Source organism: Channa argus, chromosome 9 (genome assembly GCF_033026475.1).
Source record: "Channa argus isolate prfri chromosome 9, Channa argus male v1.0, whole genome shotgun sequence".
Lineage (NCBI taxonomy): Eukaryota > Metazoa > Chordata > Actinopteri > Anabantiformes > Channidae > Channa > Channa argus.
Window position 1 is genome coordinate 3,596,688 of NC_090205.1, and position 22,095 is coordinate 3,618,782.

A 22,095-nucleotide genomic window follows, 5' to 3' on the forward strand; every position below is an offset into this window, starting at 1 on the left:
AGGAAGAAATGAAAGAAGACTAAAGAAAAGAGACAAAACAGAAGCTGTGGCATAAGAGCTGCAACAGAAGGAAAATCCGAGAAGCCAAATCTCCTCCATTATTGCGCCAAACTATGTGTGCGTCTGTGTTCATTAAGACATAATATTCATTACTTGCAGAACAGTTGGTAAAATGAATGCAGTGAAAATGTATTAAACACACCTCTAGGGAAATGAAAAGAGATGGAAAGATATAAAACGACGCAAAGAGGTGATTTATTAGCAGCTCAGTGAACTTCATGTGCAAACAATGGGTCATCTGAGTCAACTCTTCTTCTCTTTTCTGCTTAGTGCCATCAAATAGTCGGCTGCACAGTGTGTGAAACATGGATGTACAATAAAACCAAACTCACTTTCACTTTTCAGATCAGTCCTTAAATGCACAAATATGGAGGAGGCACGGCTGTACAGATGGTGTCAGGAAGCACCTGACACCATCCGTCATGGTTTCCATCAATGCCTGGCTGACATTTTTACTCCATTTGTGATTTCTTTAAGCACATTTGTAATGACTGGAGGTATAATGGTGAAATGTTAATGTAATCTAAAGGATTACGAAGGGAAACTTCCCTATGTTAAAACATTCCTCATCATTTGTGGGGGCTGTGGAAAAGCCAGCTGAGCATGATTACAAACGCCATAGTCTGAGCTACAGGATGACATAATCTGGACTGAAGGTTCCTCCAAGTGATGTCATCTGGAGCAGTTTTTCAGCTACAAAGAGAGAGATATTTTAATGTAGGGGAGTTAAAGGGACGTTTATTGGGATTTATTTACACCTAGTACTCAGGCTAGAACCAAAAGAAGCAAGTTCTACATCAGTTTCATCTTCATGACAGCATCAGTCATCCTGTAGAATAGCAGCCCATATGGAATTTGATATTGGTGTTTGCTTGCTGTAAGAATTTCTCTGCGGCTCAACTTTGGCTCAATACCTCTGGACGCTGTAAAAACTGCAGATGTGCTCACTGTAGCTGTGTTGGACAGCGGTCCAGAGACTAAGCAGGAGTCACAAACGTGCTAAAATCGTTCCCCCTAAGTTTCGGTCTTAGCGTGTTGATTTTTCCAGCAGTGCAGTTCATTTCTCTTTTTTTCTGCTGATGGTGTGGGAATGGAAATAAACAACAGGGAAACGCTCTGTCTGAATCCTTTTGAAGGGGTAATACTGTAGCTTTACACTGAGTTACAGTCCCTTCAGATATTTATTTGTAAAAAATTTTGAAAGCCATTTACCATTTTCCTTTCACTTCATAATTATGTGCCACTTTGTGTTGGTCTATCACTTAAAATTCCAATAAAATACATTTACGTTTGGAGTTATAACGTGACAAAATGTGGAAAAGTTCAAGGGGTATGAATAGTTTTTCAAGGCACTGTATTAGTCATATTTATGCGTAAACAAAAAAAAGGAAAAATTATACCTCAATCAATCCAAATAGGTTTTCGGATGAAAGGAACAAGAAAAGACTTTGTGCAGTGATTGCTTGAAGCTTAAACACGAGATGCAAACAGATGCTCTTTGTTTTCTGACCTTTTGAGCTGAGAGCAGGTAATAGCATCAATTTAACGGGCGAAGATTTGTGAGCCTCTGCTGCTCTGGGTTAATGCTTTGTCCAAAGTCTGGCAGACCGGCTCTGTTTGCACGAGAAGTTCGAGTCGGGTAAAACAGTACAAACAATGTTCAAACTTACATAAACCTTGCGAGCCTCAGTGGGACTTGGCTGGATTTAGAAGCAGAGAGTAAGGAGGTGAAGATAGGACGGGAATTCAGGCTGAGTGCCAGAAAAATGTTTGCACAGATGTTGGTGAAGATTCTCAGTCATCCAGGTTTGGTTAGTGAAGATGGAATAATGTCCACTTGACTTCTAACCAAGAAGTAAGAAGTCCAGTTGACATGATTCAATCTTGGGATTGCACAGATTTTAGTGCCTGCTGAGAGTTTAGTCTGAGTTCTTCCGCCTTGTTATGACAAACTGCAGCACATCCTGCTGTTTATGTTACGTCTTACTGAATTTAACTCACACGAGTTTTAGTCGGTATAGTGGATGCATGTGAGAGGCTGCTCTGACCTTTCTTTCCTGTTCCGTGGTCAACATTTGTCAGCTGGTCTGTGGTTCATTGTGGAAATTTGCACAACCTTCCCATCTTTCCCAATCTCAGTCATTCAAAGGGCAAATGTCGGGTAGTAATTCTTAATTTAGTCCTTTTCAAACGGGGTCTGTGTAGAAGATAAAGCTGACTGTAACTGTAATTATGATATTCATCAGTCTTGTCAGATTTTCCAAATAATCCCCTTCACCCATCTTATCTCTTTGAAAGTTGGCTTAGCAAAAAGGCCTCATGAAGACAATGAAAAAGTGCTTTCAAGGATGTTGTGGTGTAAAGTTTCACAGACCTCTGCCACTCTGCACTACAAAGTGAATTGGAACAAAAGAGAAGCAGTTTAACTTATGTTTTACCAATATTGCATATTTTAAAGTGTGATTATGCAACAGTATTTGACAGTGATTCACATGCAGTATACAAGTGTAATCCTGCCATTGTGTCTGCAGAAAGTGCATTTATGTGCACAGAGCTATAGGAAGTTTTTAAACATTTATTTAAGTGCATAGGAAGATGTGGAAGAATTCAGTTTTCAGTAGTTTTTTAGTGGAAAAGAGAGGTAGGGTCTGATCTTTCTGATGTTGCAGAGGCCAACTCTGCGACCCCTAGAGGCAGAGATGTGGTCGGTAAAGTTCAGTTGGTCGACTTACATTGTGTATTTCCGATTATTTCTCTGTCCGAGTGCAGGCCTGTGTGCAGCAAAGCTGTTGAAAGCCAGTGGACTGAGCCCTGTAGTGCTGGAGGCCAGAGATCGGGTTGGTGGTCGCACCTTCACTGTGCAGGTAAGAAGACCCTTAACCACTGCAGTGCCTGCATCTCAAAGTGAGGCATTTTGTGCATTAGTATGCTCTTACAATTAATATTACTCATTATATTATTATTATAATTCTTATAATAACCTTTGTTATCTGCTATTGCAACTCCGCCTTTATATGCAACTAATCAGCACAGTGCAGTCCTGATTAGTTGCTCCTTTTAATGAAATTCTGCAAAAACTTCTCTGCATCTCTGGGTGACAGAATGCTGTTTGTTCCTTAAATGTTGAGGAAAAGTTACCGAATCAGTTCAGAGTCAATGGAAATATCCAGATGAGGACATATTGGATCATCCATAAACTGATGATTGTTTAATTCTAGTTCTCACAGGAAGAAAATGTGATGGTTGTCAGGTCCAACAGCTATGTGGAGTTGGGTGTCATCTGCATAGAAGTCAAAATGAATACATCGCTTATGGATGATGATGTGTATTTTCAACATATAAGTCATTTGGCAGATGCTTTTATCAAAAGTGACACAAGTGAAAGTGACCTTGCTTATACTTTTGACACCTTATGTATGAAGCAATCATGTGTGAAAGCATTCAAGTTGGACTAAATTGACTCCATTCTACAGTTCCTTGAAAAAGTATCAATAAACCCTTCAACTTTTCCACATTTTGTCACGTTACAACCTCAAACAACCTAAACTGACAGGCCGGGCAAGGAGAGCATTACTGCGAAAAGCAGCCAAGAGGCCCATGGTAACTGTGGAGGAGCTGCAGAGATCCACAGCTCAATCTGTCCACAGGACAACTGTTGTGCACTCCACAAATCTGGCCTTTATGGAAGAGTGGAAAGAAGAAAGCCATTGTTGAAAGAAAGCCATAAGTCCCCACAAGCCATGTGGGGGACACAGCAAACATGTGGAAGACAGTGCTCTGGTCAGATGAGACCAAAATTGAACTTTTTGGCTTAAATGCAAAACACTGTGTTGCAGAAACCTCACACTGTACATCACCCTGAACACACCATCCCCACCGTGAAACCTGGTGGTGGCAGCATCCTGTGTGTGATGATGCTTTTATTCAGCAGGGATGGGGAAGTTGGTCAGAGTTGATTGGAAGATGGATGGAGCCACATACAGGACAATCTGAGAAGAAAACCTGCTAGTCTGCAAAAGACTTGAGACAGGGGATGAGGTTCACCTTCCAGCAGGACAACAACCCTAAACATACAGCCAGAGCTACAATGTGATGGTTTAGAGCAAAGCATGTTCATGTGTTAGAATGACCCAGTCAAAGTCCAGACCTAAATCCTACTGACAATCTGTGGCAAGACTTAAAAAACTGCTGTTCACTGACGCTGTCCATCCAATCTGACTGAGCTTGAGCTATTTTGCAATGAAGACTGGGCAAAAGTTTCACTGTCTCGTTGTGCAAAGAGATAAACCCAAAAGAAGGTGTAATTTCAGCAAAAGGTGGTTTTACAAAGTATTGACTCAGGGCTGAATACAAATGCACATCCAACTTTTCAGATATTTATTTGTAAAACATTTTGAAAACTATTTATCATTTTCCTTTCACTTCACACTTTGGTATCACTTTATGTTGGTTTATCACATAACATCCCAATAATATATATTTACATTTGTGATTATAACGTGACGAAATGTGGAAAATTTCAAAATTTTGCAAATGAAGGTGAAATGAAAAGCCACAAGGAAACATGGCCCCAAACATTTCAATCAAATACGAGGAACATCAGGAAATATACACCAGAGAACTGTCACCGTTCACACTAGAATGCTAGTTATTAATTTTTCTTTTCTTTTTCAGAATAAACAGACAAAGTGGGTCGATCTGGGTGGGGCTTACATCGGGCCGACTCAGAACCGCATCCTTCGACTGGCCAGGGAGTACGGCGTAAAAACATACAAAGTCAATGAGCAGGAAAACCTGGTGCATTATGTCAAGGTGAGTATCGGCGCATCTGTCGTTAGGGTGGCAGGTAATGGTGTGTGTGTGACATATGATAGATCCATACATGTTCCACGTGTGACCATTTCCGTACATAATGGTCTGACAGGTCTAACAGCTCTGTGCTCCTTTATTTTATTGCTTGTGCCTTTACTGTGTGGTTAGTCTTGAAAATAAGCAAAATCTATATTATTACAGCATGTTTAACTGTGCATCATTACTAATAATTAATATATACTTTTTTTGGTGATTATAATATGATTTTTTTATGCACATGTTGCACAACCTCCATCTCAACTCAGCAGGACAGACGCCTGTAGGCAAAACAGGTTTCTAGTCTAAGATCCCATCCATGTTTCAGCCACGTGTCTTTTTTTTTTCTCATTCTAAGTTGAGAGTTTCCACATACTTACTGACCTACGACGTAATCTCTGACCCGCCCCTCACACCACCACAACCTTCATGTTAGCTGTGACCTTCAGTGGTGACAAACAAGACGGTTTTCATACCAATAGTGACACTGGCCACAGAGCTACAGGCAGGGACATAGATGATAACCAGCTGAAACCTTCAAAGACTGGACAATGTTCAATGTTTATTTCCACCAACAGACTGAATTATTGACCAGATGTGACTGGATGTTGTGGCAGGAAACAAACCTGCAAATTTTCAAAGATCACGCCACTTCTCTCATGTTCTTGTATGAAAACAAATATGGACAGTAGTTGGCAGCTTGTACTGTTTATATGCAAAACAAACAGGGTGAGATCAGGACATGGATCACATGGACTGCAGAGTTATGAAGGGAACTGGAGATGAAATAAAGTCTTTATGCACAAAACACTTCATGATTTTCTCTACAGATTGTCAGCACCCACTGGTCCCGACCGAAACAGACTCATTCCAACTTGATCCCATCAGTCAAACGAGCACTGCCACCCAATTAGCAATGCTCTTCAGAATCCTTCCCATGGTGCTCAGAGACTTCCTAGATGTCTGCTGAGCAGCATTAGTGACTGGAGATGCTAATCTGTGCCTGAGGGCTTTCTGTAATGCAGTTTTTTTTTACTCTTGAGTGCTTGAAAGGAGACCAAAAGCAAACAAAGAAGCAACAAAGAGAGACACCGAGGCCATCTTTCTTTGTCCTTCTTATTCTTTGCTCCATATCTCATTAGTGTCGGTGCACCACTGTCCTTAACACAGTTGTGTTCCTCCAGCTGATTCGATTTGCTGTTGCTGCCGTGTTCTCTGGTCAGACTATCCCCCACTGTAAAACCACTAGACTGCCAAGGTTGTGTGTAGTGGGGACGGAAAGAGCTTATCTTGACACACAGTAGGCTGTGTTCAAGTCAACTTCAGACTTTGAACTTCTGGCCTGCAGGTGTGGACACACTCTCACTGCAATACAAAGACTGTTCATTCCCACCACCCACGTCCCCTTTACCCCTTAGTGTGCACGAGGCGGCCGCACTGCGTGTCCATCAGCGAAATCCGAATCCGATTAGACTTGAGATTGTAAGTTAGAAACAGCAGTTGACAGAAGTAAAAGTAGCCAAGCCTTAGTGAATACTGTGACAAATGAGTGCGGACAGTGAAAGTAGTGGAGTGGCAGGATAAAAGCAGTAATAATCACATGGTGCGATGGAGACGTTTGATTACTCATCTGCCTCGTGTATCCATAGATTTACAGTAAGCAGTGGCGATCCACCATTTCCTGCAGAAGGTGATTTCTTTGAGTAACCCTGTTACTTAAGTGCTTGTAAACACAGGGACAAACCGTTGTCTGTCCCATAGCCCCAGGCTTCTCTCAATCTGGGAGTCACGGGGGGTGGGGGCTTTGGTTTTAATGCTCCAGACGCTTCACCTCTGGCACCGCACAATCATGGACGAAACCCACTGCACATCCGCCCTCGTTTGCACTGGGAGCTTCTGTCCAAACTTTTTCCAAGTCTTCACTTCGGAAGACTTGTTGTTTAGGATCATTCACACAACTGTAAAACTTCAAATTGTTCTTTTTACATTATGTCCTCCCCTTGGCCACTCTGAACTCGCAAAGTGGCCCCGGTTTTCCCTTCACATCAAAGCACCCAATGGTAAAGAGCCAAAAGCTGTAAGGAAAAGTGAAATAGTCCTTTGTCAAATATCTTTGATCAGAAATAATGAAAAAACTTGTATGATTATGTTCATTTATAATTTTATACAATTTATCACAATAGAATTTTGTAAACCTGGCTGAATTTTTACCTCTCTTCACCCTTGTAGTTTCTTTATGATTTCGATGAAGATTCTAAGTCATCCAGGTTTGGTTATCTGAAGACTGAATCATGTCAAGTGGACTTCTTTGAGGCCAGTTGACATGATTCAATCTTCGGCGTCTCTATTATTTCTATTTGAAGTAAAAAATGGCTGACAAGTTACATACAACATTTTTGAAATTGAACATCTGGCCACCGCAATTAAAAGAATCTATATCTGCCCCTGGTTGGACGTTTGTGAGATTCACATTTAACGTTCGCCTGACTGAGTGGGAGCAAAAACACAGGATCTTAACTGAGCACAAACAAACCTCTGTTCTCTTATCAGTTTCAGGGTGACTTGCTCTCAGAAAAATACTTCTTCTGTGTATTTGAATGTGCAGCATTGTTCCACACTGATCAACACGGCTCATAGTGGGCTGGTCGTCTCACCACCGTGTCCTTGGCTGGGACGTACTATTGACCCAATGCAGCAACGCTGTGAAAGGTCATCAGTTTGACATGTGGCACAGACAGAAGCTCGGGAGTAAATCTGTGGTTTGGTAACTAAAATGCTTTGGTGTGGTGGAGCATTGTGAACTCTGAATCCATCCATACTCTCCCTAAGTGAGCATGTTTCCCTGGCTACTATCTCTGTAAGATCCTCTCAAAGACCCTGACACACACACACACACACACACATGCCACTCGTAGTTTCCTGCCTGGTTTCCATGGCACCGAGCCTCATCAAAAGCTGCTCGTCTCTATCAGTGTCAGACAGTGTGTGTGTGTGTGTGTGTGTGTGTGCGTGTGCGCGCTTGTGCATTCATGCATTTGCACATGTAGTGAGGGGAGCTCAGTTTCTGGCTCCCACAGCTGACTCCGCAGAAAATAATTTCTGGACTCTTTTCAATTGGATCTGTGTACATAGGTGAAATGGTGGGAGGTCTCCTCACCTACATGTACAGCATGAGGGTCACCAAGCATCCAACTTTTTGGATTCTGTGCCTGTACGAACCTTGAATCCTGCGCTTGTGGAACGCGTGTTTGGAAGCTCGTTGAATCTGGGCCCGGTTCTTTGTATGTGGAGTTCTTCTGCTTAAAACGTTGACTATATTCGAAGCTGTTGTCATGGCAACAAGTCCAACCTTAGGTCCGAACCCTATTTACAATTCACAGGATAGAGACGAGACATTAAGTCATTTTCAGAAAAGAACTGAATAAAAACAATGAGTTGATGTAGTCCTCACTATTACAACAGATACAACAGAAAACCACGTGTGTACACACACACACACACACACACACACACAAAGTCAATCCAGATTTAGAGATTCTGCAAACCTGAACAAGAGCTGCGTACATGAATGCCTCGCCCCAGAGCATGCTGGGATGGCTCCTAACACACACACACGTACCTGCAGTCGGTCAGCGAAGTGAATGCTGATCGAGGATTCAACTCTCAACACAAGGGGACTTCATCCACGATTGACACATAAGTTCTCAAACTGCTTTCTAAGAATCATATTAACAGGATGAGAACTAGCAGAGAGAGATTATTTTTTTATATTATTGTTATCAGCACATTAGCTTGAATTATTTAAGCCCATTCTTGACACGCAGGACTCAGTTCTCTTGGGTTTTCTGCAGCATTACTAATACTTGCAGCCTTTGTTTGCTGCACCTTTGTCTCCTCGTAGGCAGTGCAGAATACCATGAATCAAATTGCACAATCATTTCAAACAGGTTCGTCCCGGTTGTATGACTACGGTTTTCATTGTAAGTAGCTTAGGATTTGCAGAGAAGCTCCTCGGACGAATGAGCTCTGAAGAGACACGTCATGTGGAGCTTTCCTGATGATTGCACAAGTATGAACTTGATTTCAGATGAAAGGACACGTGGTGAAACTGCATCGATCCACGAGAGAGTCTACATCACTTCACAGGACATAAACTATAGTCATAGTAAATCAGCATGTGTGCCAAGCCATTGTGTAACTAGAGCTAGCTTTGATGCAAGCCGCGTAACTAATCAGCTTTTCAGATTGTAATCCAAAAGGCCACTGCTGGTTTCCCTTATCAGCAAACTGGTGCCTAACAGGCAGCTGCCACCCTCAGCACTGGATTTATTAATGAGGCATCGCTATCGGAGATGGGGAAACAGACTGATTACATACTGTCCCTGGTTGTCAGAGGTTGAGAAAGAGCGTGAGATTGCCACATCGCTCCTGCAAGCAGGGTGTATGTCGTGCACGTTTGCACGTTCACAGGACCACAGAGAGAAACGGCTGATGACTGTGCAAGTATCTTAACTGTGATCACTGTTAACGCATTTCACTGCTGTTCCCTGATAAAGACAGAAGTGGCTTATAGTATCCAAAAAAAAGAAAAAAAAAACAGATTTACTGTGCGACAGCAGTCAGTGGATGCTGAGTAAATACCAGGACACCGAAGTTTCTGTAGTTGTTTTTGGTGCCAAGTTGCTAAATGCAACCATGAAGCCCAAACAATGGGGGACGCTGAGAGGAGCTACTGTGTCGGGTATCGTGTCGTATAGTGTCGGCCTTGTCACTGCGAGCACAAACTCTGATTTACCGCTTTATGTATTATGCATTAATGCAAGTTTCAAATCCAGTGTTTGTAGCAATGCATCCGCCCACAAATGATCTTAGAGTGCGTTGTCACAAATACCTTCTACTCTGCAGTACACCTGTGTCTTCATGTGCTGTTTGGTGTAGTGTCTTAAACAGATGCTCCTCCTCCTCCTCCCTCCTGTAATTCTCTTTTATTCACTTGGTCGGCATCGCCATGGCGACAGACCTGTTGTTCCACAGCAAGGGACCGTTCGGTGCCGGGCAGCATCCACTGTACGTAGCGAGACACTGAATGTTTTGTCTCTGCCTCAGAGTGAAGTTGACGCTTGTCGCAGACTTTTTTCAGGGGCAGCGCAGGGAAATCATTGGTGTCTGGAGTATTACTGTCCTTCTGTCTGTGTTGTCAGGGGACCAAATGATCCACAAGCACATGTGAGTGTTGGACAGGAGCCATTAGCCGAATTTCTCACCATCTATGAGCCTCAGTTAATCACAGCAGGTGGAGCTTTGCTGCGCTGTTTGTGTGCCGCTGAACATCTTATATCTAAGATACATGTCAATTTTGAATCTTTAATCTTTTGTGTGCGTTTGTGTCACTGTCCTGTAGTCACACACATTTACGTCTTATTGCTCTTGTCTTGTTTAAATACTCCTTTTTATTATTATCAATCTTTTTTTTTTTGGCTTTTAATCAACTTTTAATCCTCTGTAATACACTTTAAATTGCATTAATCTGCACAAAAGCTGCTTTAGAAATAAAGTTTAGATCGATTTGATTGATTTGAAATGCACTTGTTTACTTAAAAACGAATGACAGTAAATATTGCATTATTATACAGTAAAGGATGTTTGATGTTGCTATGACTATACGATATGCAGTTTTCTGCTCAGTTGAATGCTGAGCTACTTTTACCCTTTACACTTACATACATCCAAAACAAATGTTTAATACAGAGGACATTTGTTTGAAGAATGGGCTCAGGGGTCTCAGGAGGACACGTCAAGTCAAATTACAGCTGAGGTACAAAGCTGCAAAATAGCTCAGTCAGGGAGAAGACATGGGGAGCAAAGTTACCTTAGATGTGATGGACGCAGCCTCGGCGCTTAACCACCCTTCATTTTTACCTTGAGCTTGTTTTGTTTTTACTATTAAGTTTCCATACTTTTGCAAAAAGCGGCACGTTTGATTTAGGCTTAAGTTTTTGTGTTTTATATACACAGTTGTCTGGGAAACATGCACATTTGGTTAATTGTGTATTGTCGGTGTTTAAGGTTGTTTTATCTACGCTGTAACTTAATTTCTCTCTTTCTCAAGTTACTTTTCTGCTTGTCATCTAAATAAAAGATTGGACTGAGGCCTTCATCAGGTTTTAATAGCGTCCGCAAGGCCTGGACTATACCAAGTCCCCCTTTGAATGCAGGGAGGAGGAAATATGGGGAAAGTGTTTCTTTAGGTGTTATAGTTAATATAAAACTTTATTTGCTGCATCTTTTTTTTATGGCTTTGCTCAATAAAAAATTTAGGAATGTTAGCAAACTGTCTGTCTGTGCCTGTTTGTGTAGTCACAGTAATGTCTGTCCCTTGTGTCTCTTACTGGTTTGACCAGCCTGTGTATATGTTGTTATTTGTGTGTCAGTTTGGTCTTTGAGGACGATTAGAGTGACCTCACTTGTGTTAGTAATTCAAATTTCTTTGTATTTGTTGCATTTTATGTTGTTCTCTGTGTCCACCTGTTCAGTCCCTGACATTAGCGGAGGCTGCAGAGGAGTTCTGTCCTCAGCATTATTCCTTTGAATATTACTAGTGACTCTACTGAGCTTGCAGAGTTTGGTGCAGTAGCTTGTTCCACCACTGAGCTGAAGAGCTTGACTCAGAAATGTTTGCAGTGTGGTTCGCTGGTAGACGGCAGAGGGAGGGGTCCATCGTAGAGCTTGATGAGGGAGTTCAGGTGAGAGTATGAACCTCTCAGTAGAAGAGAGGCGGAGCTTTGAACCTGATGAGGCAGCAAACAGTGGACCTGCTGTGTAAAAAGAGGTTTGTCCCTGTTCCCTGCAGCTGGAGCTCCGTGTGCTCAGAAGCACATTTGGTTCCTTCACCAGCTGAACAGATGGGGCAGTTACTCGATAACAAAGAGTGATCCTTATCAGAAACACCAAACACGCTCAGGGCGCATGTTACCTGCCGTGTAACCAAGGGTAACTTGAACCCTTTGACCCCACCCCCCTCCTCCCCCCCCCCCAACCTCTGTCCCTGGATGTGTAAAAATCACGTTGAGAAATAGAGCAAAGGCCCAGTTATTACAACAACACTACACCCACACACTTATCACACTGGTATGACTCTGAATATCTGAATGAGTCGTAAAGTATTACACAACCACTTTTTTTAATGCAGTTTATTATTTCGGACTTGGTCATCTTAAGGGTTTTGGCTGATTTGGATTCCTAACGTGCAGCTTTAAGGCCTGCTTATAATACATGTGCAGTGGTGTGAGGAGCCTGAGGACACAGTGTCTACGACTACTGGAGTCTGTGTGTTCATCAGGGAAAACGCTTTATGAGGACATGAGAGACAAGCAGCTGTCCGCAGCAATTTGTTTTTTTCTTGGAGGGAAATTCATCCTTTTGAAATGTTTCTGGAGCTTTTCCAAAGCGGCTTTTGTTTCTTAAAGTTCATCTACATCATTTTCATTAAAAGTAACTACGTAACTGCTGTATGATATCTGTAAGCTCTAACTGGAACATAATCTGGGCAGCACGGTGTTGGAGTGGTTACAGCTGCCTCGGATGTCTCCGGTTTGAATCCCAGTGTGGTGTTTGCATGTTCTGCTTGCGTGGGGTTCCTCTGGTTTCCTCCCGCAGCCTAAAAACATGCATGTTAGGTGAATTGGTGACGCTAAATTGCCCACAGGTGTGAATGTGAGTGTGAGTGGTTGTCCCTCTGAGACGGACTGATGACCTGTCCAGGGTGGACGCCACTTCCAGGCCCCTGTGGCCCTGAACAGAATAGGTACTAACAAATAATGGATGAATGATTATTATCTGTTCAAGTGTTTGTAGTTCACCCGGAACTCATTGGCACAGAAACTCCACTGACAACTAGTGGTTTGCCAGTGTAATCGCAGGTTGACACAGACACACCAGCTCACACTGGTGCCGACTCTGCAATGTGAACGCAGAGTCACTTTCCTGAGGACACGTTTACTCGTGTTAAAGATGGTAAATGGTAAATAGTCGCTTACATAGCGCTTTTATCCAAAGCGCTTTACAATGTTGATTACTATTCACCCACTCACACACACACTCACACACACACACCGATGGTGGTGGCTGCCATGCAAGGTGCTCACCTGACCCACCGGGAGCAACTTGGGGTCCAGTGTCTTGTCCAAGGACACTTCGACATGTAGCCAGGAGCGGGGATCGAACCACTGACCCTGTGGTCCGTGGTCAACTGCCTTTACCAACTGAGTAGATACAAATGAAGGAATGGGAAAATGTGTAGGAGCACTGGGCCGTGGAAGAAAAACAATGAGCAGGTCTGTTTGGAGTCAGAGAGGAAGTTATTAGAAACAAAAAGTACATTTGAGCACAGTCCAGTTAATTCACAGGTGAAAAAAAATTTAGATTGAGCAACTTTTATTGTACATGTAGGTGACTGAAGATTACAGGAATAGTTATTAAAGATGGTGCCGATGTGTGTCCCGCAGGGAAAGTCTTACCCCTTCAAAGGATCCTTCCCTCCCATGTGGAACCCCATCGTCTATTTGGACTTTAACAACCTGTTTAGGACGATGGACGAGATGGGCAAGGAGGTAAAGTATCATTGTGACTGCGTGTACTTTTACTCTCCTGCTCTTTCATGCTACGTGTTTCTCACTCCTGCCGTGTTTCAGATTCCCAGAGAGGCTCCTTGGAGGGCTCCCCACGCTGAGGAGTGGGACAAGATGACCATGCAGGAGCTCTTTGAGAAAATCTGCTGGACCAGGTAGATTGGCTTTTACCATTGCACACACACACTGTGTCCATTCAGTTTTCTAAATCAGCCCTTTTCCAAAGTGGGACATTGTAAGTGGGACGTCATGCATTTCCTTTCAATCCTTCTCCTCACCTGCTAGTACCGTCCGCCGCTTTGCCACGCTGTTCGTCAACGTGAACGTCACCTCTGAGCCTCACGAGGTGTCGGCTCTGTGGTTCCTTTGGTACGTGAAGCAGTGTGGAGGAACAATGAGGATCTTCTCCACCACCAACGGAGGACAGGTAGGTGTGCGAAGGTGTGCGGGTGCAATATGCATCTATAGCAAAGATTTTTGTGAGATTTAAAAGGACTTTTTTCACACTAAACTATACGAATGGAGTATAGTGCTCAGCTGCTCTAAAAAGTTACACGTTAGTCTCATATTTTCCAGGATAGTTCCAAGAACTTCCTCCATTACTCGTTTCTGATTATAAGAGAAATGGAGATTTGGTTTCAGCTGCATTACTTCAGATCTCTTTTCTTTTTAAATCCCAATCCCAATTTGCATAATGACAGCTTTTGGCTTCGCTTCCAGAACCATTACTTCATTTTTTTATTGGATTCTTAATGAGTTAACATTGATTAATATATATATTTTTTTTGTCTGTCTAGGATGAACTAAATTTACGTCCTTATGACAAACATACAGTTTTTTCTTTAAAACTGAGAAACTGTGCTTCCTTTAGAAATAGTACCAAAGTGCACAGGCCTTTCTTGGAAACTTTGTGGCCATTTCCAGCAGATTCTTTTTAAAATTTACCTTGAATATAAAGTATTACTCCAGAAACTCTCTTGAAAATGCAGACCCGTGCTGGAGGGCTTTGCCTGTAATGGATTTGGAGACTCGGTCACTGTGAGAAACAGGAGCATGGGTGACGGATGCCTCCAAAGACACTAAACTTAGTTCGCTGCTGATCAGGCCAGCATAATTATGAGCCTGACAAAAGCGGTTCTCTGGGTGTGCTGGAGGAAGAGGGGGGGTGGGGGGTCACATTCTGCTGCTGCACTGTGAAAAACTGAGTGGCCCTGTTTCCATAGCCGCTGAGGCTTTGGATCACGTTCACATAAACACGCCATCTCGTCTCTGTTTTCTCTTTTCCATTTCAAACATGCACACTTGTTCGTGGCTGCATGCAGGAGAATGTTACAGTATCAACAGTCGGAGAGACACTTCTTTTACTCGCTTTCAGTTCAACTTTCCAGCGAGTCTGGAAACATTATCTTGTTGTTAATCAAACAAGACAAGCACAGACTCAACTTGTTTCTCTGCCAGAACTGATTCAAGTTTACTTGGCTCAAACATTTTCTGGCAACTGGCAGCAAACTACTGCACAAACCCTAGTGGGATGTCTTTGTTTCAGAATATTTGAATGAAAGAGGGGCTGGATTGAGGACAACACTACGGTGAATCAGTAGACGATATCAGGTTTTGTTGTAACCGTACCAAGGGTTTTATAATCCAGGCAGAGTCGCACTCTGAGCACCACAGACTGTAAGTAGAGCAGAAAAAAGCTGGACTAGACCCCTCTGGTCTTGCCGTATTTGCACACACATCAGTGACCGAGTCCTGCTTTTCTCCCGTCCACCTCTGCAGGAGAGGAAGTTCTTAGGCGGCTCCAGTCAGATCAGTGAGTCCATGGCCAAAGAGCTGGGCGACCGTGTGAAGCTGCAGTCTCCAGTCTACAGGATCGACCAGACTGGAGACATGGTGGTGGTGGAGACGGTGGACAAACAGACCTACATGGTATGAACGTCTCTGATGCAGCCGTGCGCTGGAGGACAAGTGCATGTAGTCACGTACTCTACATAAGTATCATTTTAGGCATTTTACACCAATATTTCATGCAACTACAACTTAGTGTCCAGCTCATTTCCCTCGTCAGGTCACCATAATGTCATCTATGTTCAAATCAGTCATTTCTTTTCACTTGTAATGGAGTATTTTAACAGTAACGCGTCTCTTCTTGCCTTGATGTCATGTGGGTATATTTAGTAAAGTGCACGATGGGTCATAATAGTAGATATAACTCTGAACACAATTATATTGTTTTGTGCTGCCATCTGCTGGTTGTAACGTGCTGATGTGTCCCATTTGTTCCCATTTCCTCATCCGGTCCTGGTATTAGGCCAGATATGTGATCGTAGCCACCCCTCCTGGTCTGAATCTGAAGATGCACTTCAGCCCCGAACTGCCGCCGCTGAGGAACCAGCTGGTCCACCGCGTTCCCATGGGCTCCGTCATCAAGTGCATGGTCTACTACAAGGAGAACTTCTGGAGAAAGAAGGGTACGTAGGAAGTGGGAGAGAGGGAGTTCTGTCATATTAGGAGTGATTTTGATTTTGAGTGATTTTGTGTGTGTGTGTGTGTGTGTGTGTGTGTGCGTGCAGGTTACTGTGGCAGCATGGTGATCGAGGAGGAGGGAGCTCCCATTGGCCTGACCCTGGATGACACAAAGCCGGATGGGACTGTTCCTGCGATCATGGGGTAAATACACAGATCCTAGAGGTTCTCTTCAAAACTGCAAATTGTTGTTTTAGACTGCATGGACAAAAGAGTGCGGACACATGCACAAGTGCATTTTAAAAGATGAAACCTTTTCCCTCTACTCTAGATTCATACTCGCCCGCAAGTGCAGAAAACTATGTGAGCTGACCAAAGAGGAGAGGTAGGTGACACCGGATCAGCACAACCTCACAACTCGTGATGGAGGTTTAATCCACACTTTTGTCCTGTTGTGTTCAGACTAAAGAGGATCTGTGAGATCTACTCCAGGGTCCTGGGCTCTGAAGAGGCTCTGCATGTGAGTTTGGACACTGTTACTGTACTGCAAGTAGGTGCACAACTGCATCACTAGTTAAACAATCCACGCGTCCACCTGTGTCTTTCAGCCGGTGCACTACGAGGAGAAGAACTGGTGTGAAGAGGAGTATTCTGGGGGCTGCTACACAGTCTATTTCCCCCCAGGAATCCTCACCCAGTTTGGCAGGTAGGTCTCACACTCTCGCACATTCATTGACACACAACTGTCTCCATATCTTTGTATTTGTCCATTGTCATTTTTTTCTTTATCATGGTTCTTTTTGTTTGGTCATTGTCATGGATTCATATAAACTGACAATTCAGAAAAAATGATAATTGCATTTATTCCACTTTAAAGAAATAGCTCCACATGTGTGGAGGCAAAATACAACCCACTTGTTTGCATCGTTTTAAATGGTTACCACAGGGAGGAGAACATGCACATTAAATTAGGTTGATAGAATACAACTGTTTGCTGCATATTTAAATAAACTCCACGTTTCAAACAAGCTGACCCTCTGTGACCTCTCGTGTTCTCCTGTTGTTTCTCGCATCCAGGGTTCTGAGGGAACCGGTCGGCAGGTTGTACTTTGCAGGCACAGAGACGGCCACAGAATGGAGCGGCTACATGGAGGGCGCGGTGCAAGCTGGAGAGAGGGCAGCCAGAGAGGTGAGAGCACGGTCCAGGAGACGCACTGATCTGAGGAGCGTCTCCAAAAAAACAAAACAAAAAAAATCCAGACTCCAGATCCAGAAGAATCCAGATCCAGAATCCAGATCCAGATTTTCTTATTCGTTGTTTTAAGCGAGGTCTCCAAGTAGTTGGAGCTGGTTCGAAGTCACACAAACCAGCTCTAACTACACTGATCAGGCATAACATTATGAGCACCTGTGCAATTGGATGCAATGTTTTCTCATTCATTTGAAATAGGGCGGCCAAAACATTAGAACCACCTCTTCCTATGATGCACTCCAGTACAACTCCACTACCCACTTTGACCTCAATAATAAACAGAGAGTAGAATTATCACCTTTCTGACAGTTTCTACTAACATTGTGAACATTGTGAAAGTAGAATTCATGGCAGAGCTGCTGGGTTGGATTGGATTAGATTGTACAGGTCATAATGTTAAAAGTCATCAAAAAGGGAAGTTTTAAGCTGAGTCGTGAAAGTAGAGATGACCTCTGACTCCCATTTTAATTCTGGAAACTACCCACACTCTGAGAGCGAAGTGTTCGCCTGGGATAACGCACCGTAATGAGGTCTTAAGAATTTCAATTCCATTCTGGATTTTATGGGGAGCAGACAGAGAGAAGTCAGGCCGGTGCTCGCTCACTCTTCTTACTGAAACAAACCGGCTGTTTGCAACTCATCTCCCTCCTTTACGTCCCCAGTCTCCCCCATCATTAGCATCAAGTGTTGCTTCAGGAGATGTATTTATTAGTGTGTGTGTGTGTGTGTGTGTGTGTGTTCTCTTGCAGGTCATGTGTGCAATGGGTAAAATCCACCAGAGCCAGATTTGGCAAACGGAGCCTCAGTGTGTGGTGAGGAAAAGGTTTTTCGATACGCTGCGTGTAGCAAATGAAAACCAGAAGTTGAACACATGTAACGTCTCCCCTCTGTCCCCGCAATAGGAGGTTCCAGCTGTCCCGTTCGTCTCCACCTTCTGGGAGAGGAATTTGCCTTCAGTTGGTGGTTTCCTCAAGTTCGTGGGAGTCTCCAGCGTCCTCTGCGTTGCCACGGCGGCTGGTCTAGTGGCCTACAAGAAGGGCCTGCTCCCCCGGTGTTAAAGTGCCCACAGCCTCGAGGGGACACATCTCAACACACGCTGTCCTCATGTATTTCTAGTTGACTACTTTACGGTCCACACGCCACCAAGTGTTGAGCTAAGTTTTGTAGAGAATGGTTTGAGAGGAGACTGTGCAGCTTATGCGAAACACTACTGCACCTAAAGAAAAAAAAAAAGGGAGTGAGACAAATAGTGATTAAAGGTTAATGTCAGTTTGAGATGACGAAAACAAATGAAGGGAAAACCACCACAATCAATTCACACGAGGAAAATAATCACCCAATAATTCTCTATCTTCTGCCTTTGCTTGATTACGTAGGACTTTAGTAACTCGCCGTGCTTACTGTGTTCGCACGAAACCAGTGTGCGTGCAATTGTGAGTGTGTGTCAGTGCTGTGCCAAACGTCTGTGTGTGTGTCCCCCCCGTGTCTAATTACCGGTGCTGATTTATTCGCGGCCGCAGCTGTTCGCGAGGCCCCGTAACGTCGGAGTGAAAGGGAGTCGTGCCAGTGCTCAGTGCGAGGTTTGAGGGGAAGTTCTGTGTTTTCCTTATCGTGAAAAAAGCCAAGTCATTATAATGGATACAAAAATTAATGGATGCTTTTATCAAGCGTTGTGTGCATAGCGTGCTTGTGTGCCGTTTGTGTACGAAAACCATACAAACTCATCAGTGTGCATCCATCCACTGCAGCCGCCACTTTTTTCCAAAGTGCATTCAGGCTGACGGAAAAGCAAGTGTTCAAACAAACGTGGGCTCTGTCGAAGCTCCCAACAAACACTGATGGATTGTGTTTCCAGGCTTTCAGATTCAAACCTCAACTCAAGTTTCTATTCTTTTCTCTGTGCTTTCGTGAAGTGCAGTCTCGGGAAGAGCTCAGATCATTTTCCCATCGAGCTGATTTTTATTTGCGCTTTGCAATTTGTGCAACAAACAACAACCGTGACTATTTATTCAATTGGTCCCACAAGAAATTCCCCAATGAACGGGGATGTGAACTGATAATCAGCTGTGCCGTGACTCATGAGGTCTGTCAGAAAAACATGTACTAAACTCAGCTTTTACAATATGGAACCAGTTCTTAATTCCCATCCCCACCAACAGATGCGCTCATTGCTCAGTTCAGTAGCATTAGCCCCAAATGTTTTCATGGGATTTTACATGTAGGGGAAATGTAGTGCTGCTAAGTCGTTCTGTGTATCTGGTAAATTGTTTTACATTTACATTTTTTTTTTAATCGTTATACAAACACTGTGTCAACAACAACTGTTATATCTAAAGACATTTCGACACAGTTGCACCTACGAAAAGCTTTGTTATATAATCAGGACTTAGAGGGAATCTAGCTTTGAATCCCACAGGGTGGGTTTTCATTTCCGATGCATGAGATTAAATGAACTCAAAGCCAGAATCAAAGTATTAAAAAGTTTGAATTGCTGACTAATTGTAGGTAAATGTAATGGTTGAGCACATTGCGCAGACTTCAGCAGCCGTCCATGACGATGTCCCCATGTAGACGCAGTGCTTCTGTGTGTGTGTGTGTTATCTGTTGTGCCTTCATGGAAGTCGTCGCGTTCTTCATTTCCCTTAAGTGCCTGTGTGATTCTGACACTCTCTGGCCTCCCATTGCCCCCCTCCCCTCGCCTACAGTGGAGGTGAGAGATCAGATGGACCAGGTCCTCTTACCGCGTCCCACACCTTTTTATTACCTGAGTGACGTCCTCACGTTCAGCTGGGTGTACAAACACAGACCGTGGACTGTTGATCAAACTGTTTGTGTTGTAATTGCAGTGCTTCTCTGTGCCCCCCCCCCCCCCCCATCCTTCCCTTTTGTCGTGATGTCCTCATGTCTCCTGAGGTCTAATTTAACCATGTCAACCCTTCAGCAGCTGTGCTGGTTTTATAGGGACTGGACTATGACAAAATGCTTCACGTTTTCTGGCAGGCAGCGTACTCTGTCTGTCTCAACCATCAGCACACATGTTGTCCACTTACTGATTATCTATTGTCCTCATGGAGAATGTTCCTCCGTCCCTCTGTTGTCCCCCACCTCCTTCAGTGTTTCTGTAACCATCCGCTCTCTGATTCCTCAAACAAAGCTGGTGATATTTAAAATAATAAAATGTGAAATAAATCTTTTACTCGTACTAAACCGGTTCTCATGTATCATTCTGTGCATTTCGACTGTGAGAACACAGCTGTGTCTGTCTCCTCTCTCTCTTTCCGCTGGTCCCAGGTAAGATCGCTTCTTTTGTCCATCAGCTGTCACAGTTCATATCAGTCCCACCATAGTATAAAATGGTCTAAACACTGTACTGCATCAATGTAAAATATACTACACACAGAACGGCATCATGACAACGTGAAGGAAGTTTGTTTGAAATCTTTGCAAATTTATTACAAAAATAAGTAAAATCACATGTATTAGTATAAGTATTCATGACCTTTGACTTGTTGTGCATCCTGCTTCCACTAATTTACATGATTTGGAAAAGCATACACTTGTCTATATAAGGTCCCACAGTTAACAGTGCGTGTCAGAGCACAAACCAAGACAGGAAGTACAAGGAATTATCTGTAGACCTCAGGGACAGGATTGTATCAAGGCAGGTATCTGGGGAAGGGTACAGTCCCAATGAGCACAGTGGCCTGCATCATCCATAAATGAAAGAAGTTTGGAACCAGCAGGACTCTTCCTAGAGCGGCCCGGCCAAACTGAGCGGTCAAGGGAGTCAGGGAGGTGACCAAGAACCTGATAGTCATTCTGAAAGAGAACATTCCAGAAGAACAACCACCTCTGCAGCACTCCAGCAATCAGGCCTGTATGGTAGAGTAGCCAGACGGAAACCTCTCCTCAGTAAAAAACACATGTCAGCCACCTAAAGAACTCTCAGACCATGAGAAACAAAATTCTCTGGTCTGATAAAACAAAGATTGAACTCTTTGGCCTGAATGCCAAGTGTTATGTCTGGAGGAAACCAGGCACCGCTCACCCCCTGGTCGATACCATCCCTACAGTGAAGCCTGGTGGTGGCAGCATCATGCTGTGGGGATGTTTTTCACCAGCAGGAAATGGGAGACTAGTCAGGATGGAGGGAAAGATGAATGCAGCAATGTACAGAGACGTCCTTGATGAAAACCTGAACCATAACTCTGGACCTCATCTTTTCAATACGACAACGACCCTAAGCACACAGCCAAGATAACAAAGGAGGGGCTAAAGGACAACTCTGTGAATGTCCTTGAGTGGCACAGCCTGAACCCAACTGAACATCTCTGGATAGATCTGAAAATGGCTGTGCTGACGCTCCCCATCCAACCTGATGGAGCTTGAGAGGTGCTGCAAAGAAGAATGAGAGAAACTGCCCAAAAATAGGTGCTAAACTTGTAGCATCATACTCAAAAAGATTTTAGGGTTTAATTGGTGCTAAAGGTGCTTCAACAAAGTATTGCGCAAATGCTGTGAATACTTAGAAATGAAGTGAATACTTAGAAAATACTTATTAGTTAGTATTAATTAGTTTGAAGTGGAGATTCTCCACAACTAAATAAGGGAAGTTAGGACAGCTGTCTGTGCTTGTACTGAACCTGCTTACCGGCCTGTCTGTTTGCATTATCTGTGGTTCCACCTAGTTCTGCTCAGTATATTAGAATTATGGTTCCTCGTGATCCACGTCACCTGGACTTTGTGGAAACCTGTATCTTCCATCATCATTCAAACTCATCCCGTGTGACTCACATCACAAAGTTTCCTGAACGTTGAGACAAATGAACATATGACTACTAG

At 43.5% G+C, this 22,095-nt stretch overlaps 1 protein-coding gene across 1 annotated transcript in view; it reads left to right on the forward strand.

Annotated features, from left to right (window-relative positions):
• Positions 1-20,460, forward strand: part of mao (monoamine oxidase) — a 29,620-nt gene extending 9,160 nt beyond the window's left edge. The window contains exons 2-15 of the mRNA XM_067517235.1: positions 2,830-2,924; positions 4,735-4,872; positions 13,413-13,517; positions 13,599-13,690; positions 13,821-13,962; positions 15,315-15,464; positions 15,847-16,006; positions 16,109-16,205; positions 16,333-16,386; positions 16,464-16,521; positions 16,610-16,707; positions 17,079-17,190; positions 18,003-18,065; positions 18,156-20,460. Of these exons, the coding sequence (XP_067373336.1) occupies positions 2,830-2,924; positions 4,735-4,872; positions 13,413-13,517; positions 13,599-13,690; positions 13,821-13,962; positions 15,315-15,464; positions 15,847-16,006; positions 16,109-16,205; positions 16,333-16,386; positions 16,464-16,521; positions 16,610-16,707; positions 17,079-17,190; positions 18,003-18,065; positions 18,156-18,311 (1,520 nt within the window). The 3' untranslated portion in view covers positions 18,312-20,460. The remainder of the gene's footprint in view (positions 1-2,829; positions 2,925-4,734; positions 4,873-13,412; positions 13,518-13,598; positions 13,691-13,820; positions 13,963-15,314; positions 15,465-15,846; positions 16,007-16,108; positions 16,206-16,332; positions 16,387-16,463; positions 16,522-16,609; positions 16,708-17,078; positions 17,191-18,002; positions 18,066-18,155) is intronic.
• The last annotated feature ends 1,635 nt before the right edge of the window (positions 20,461-22,095 follow it).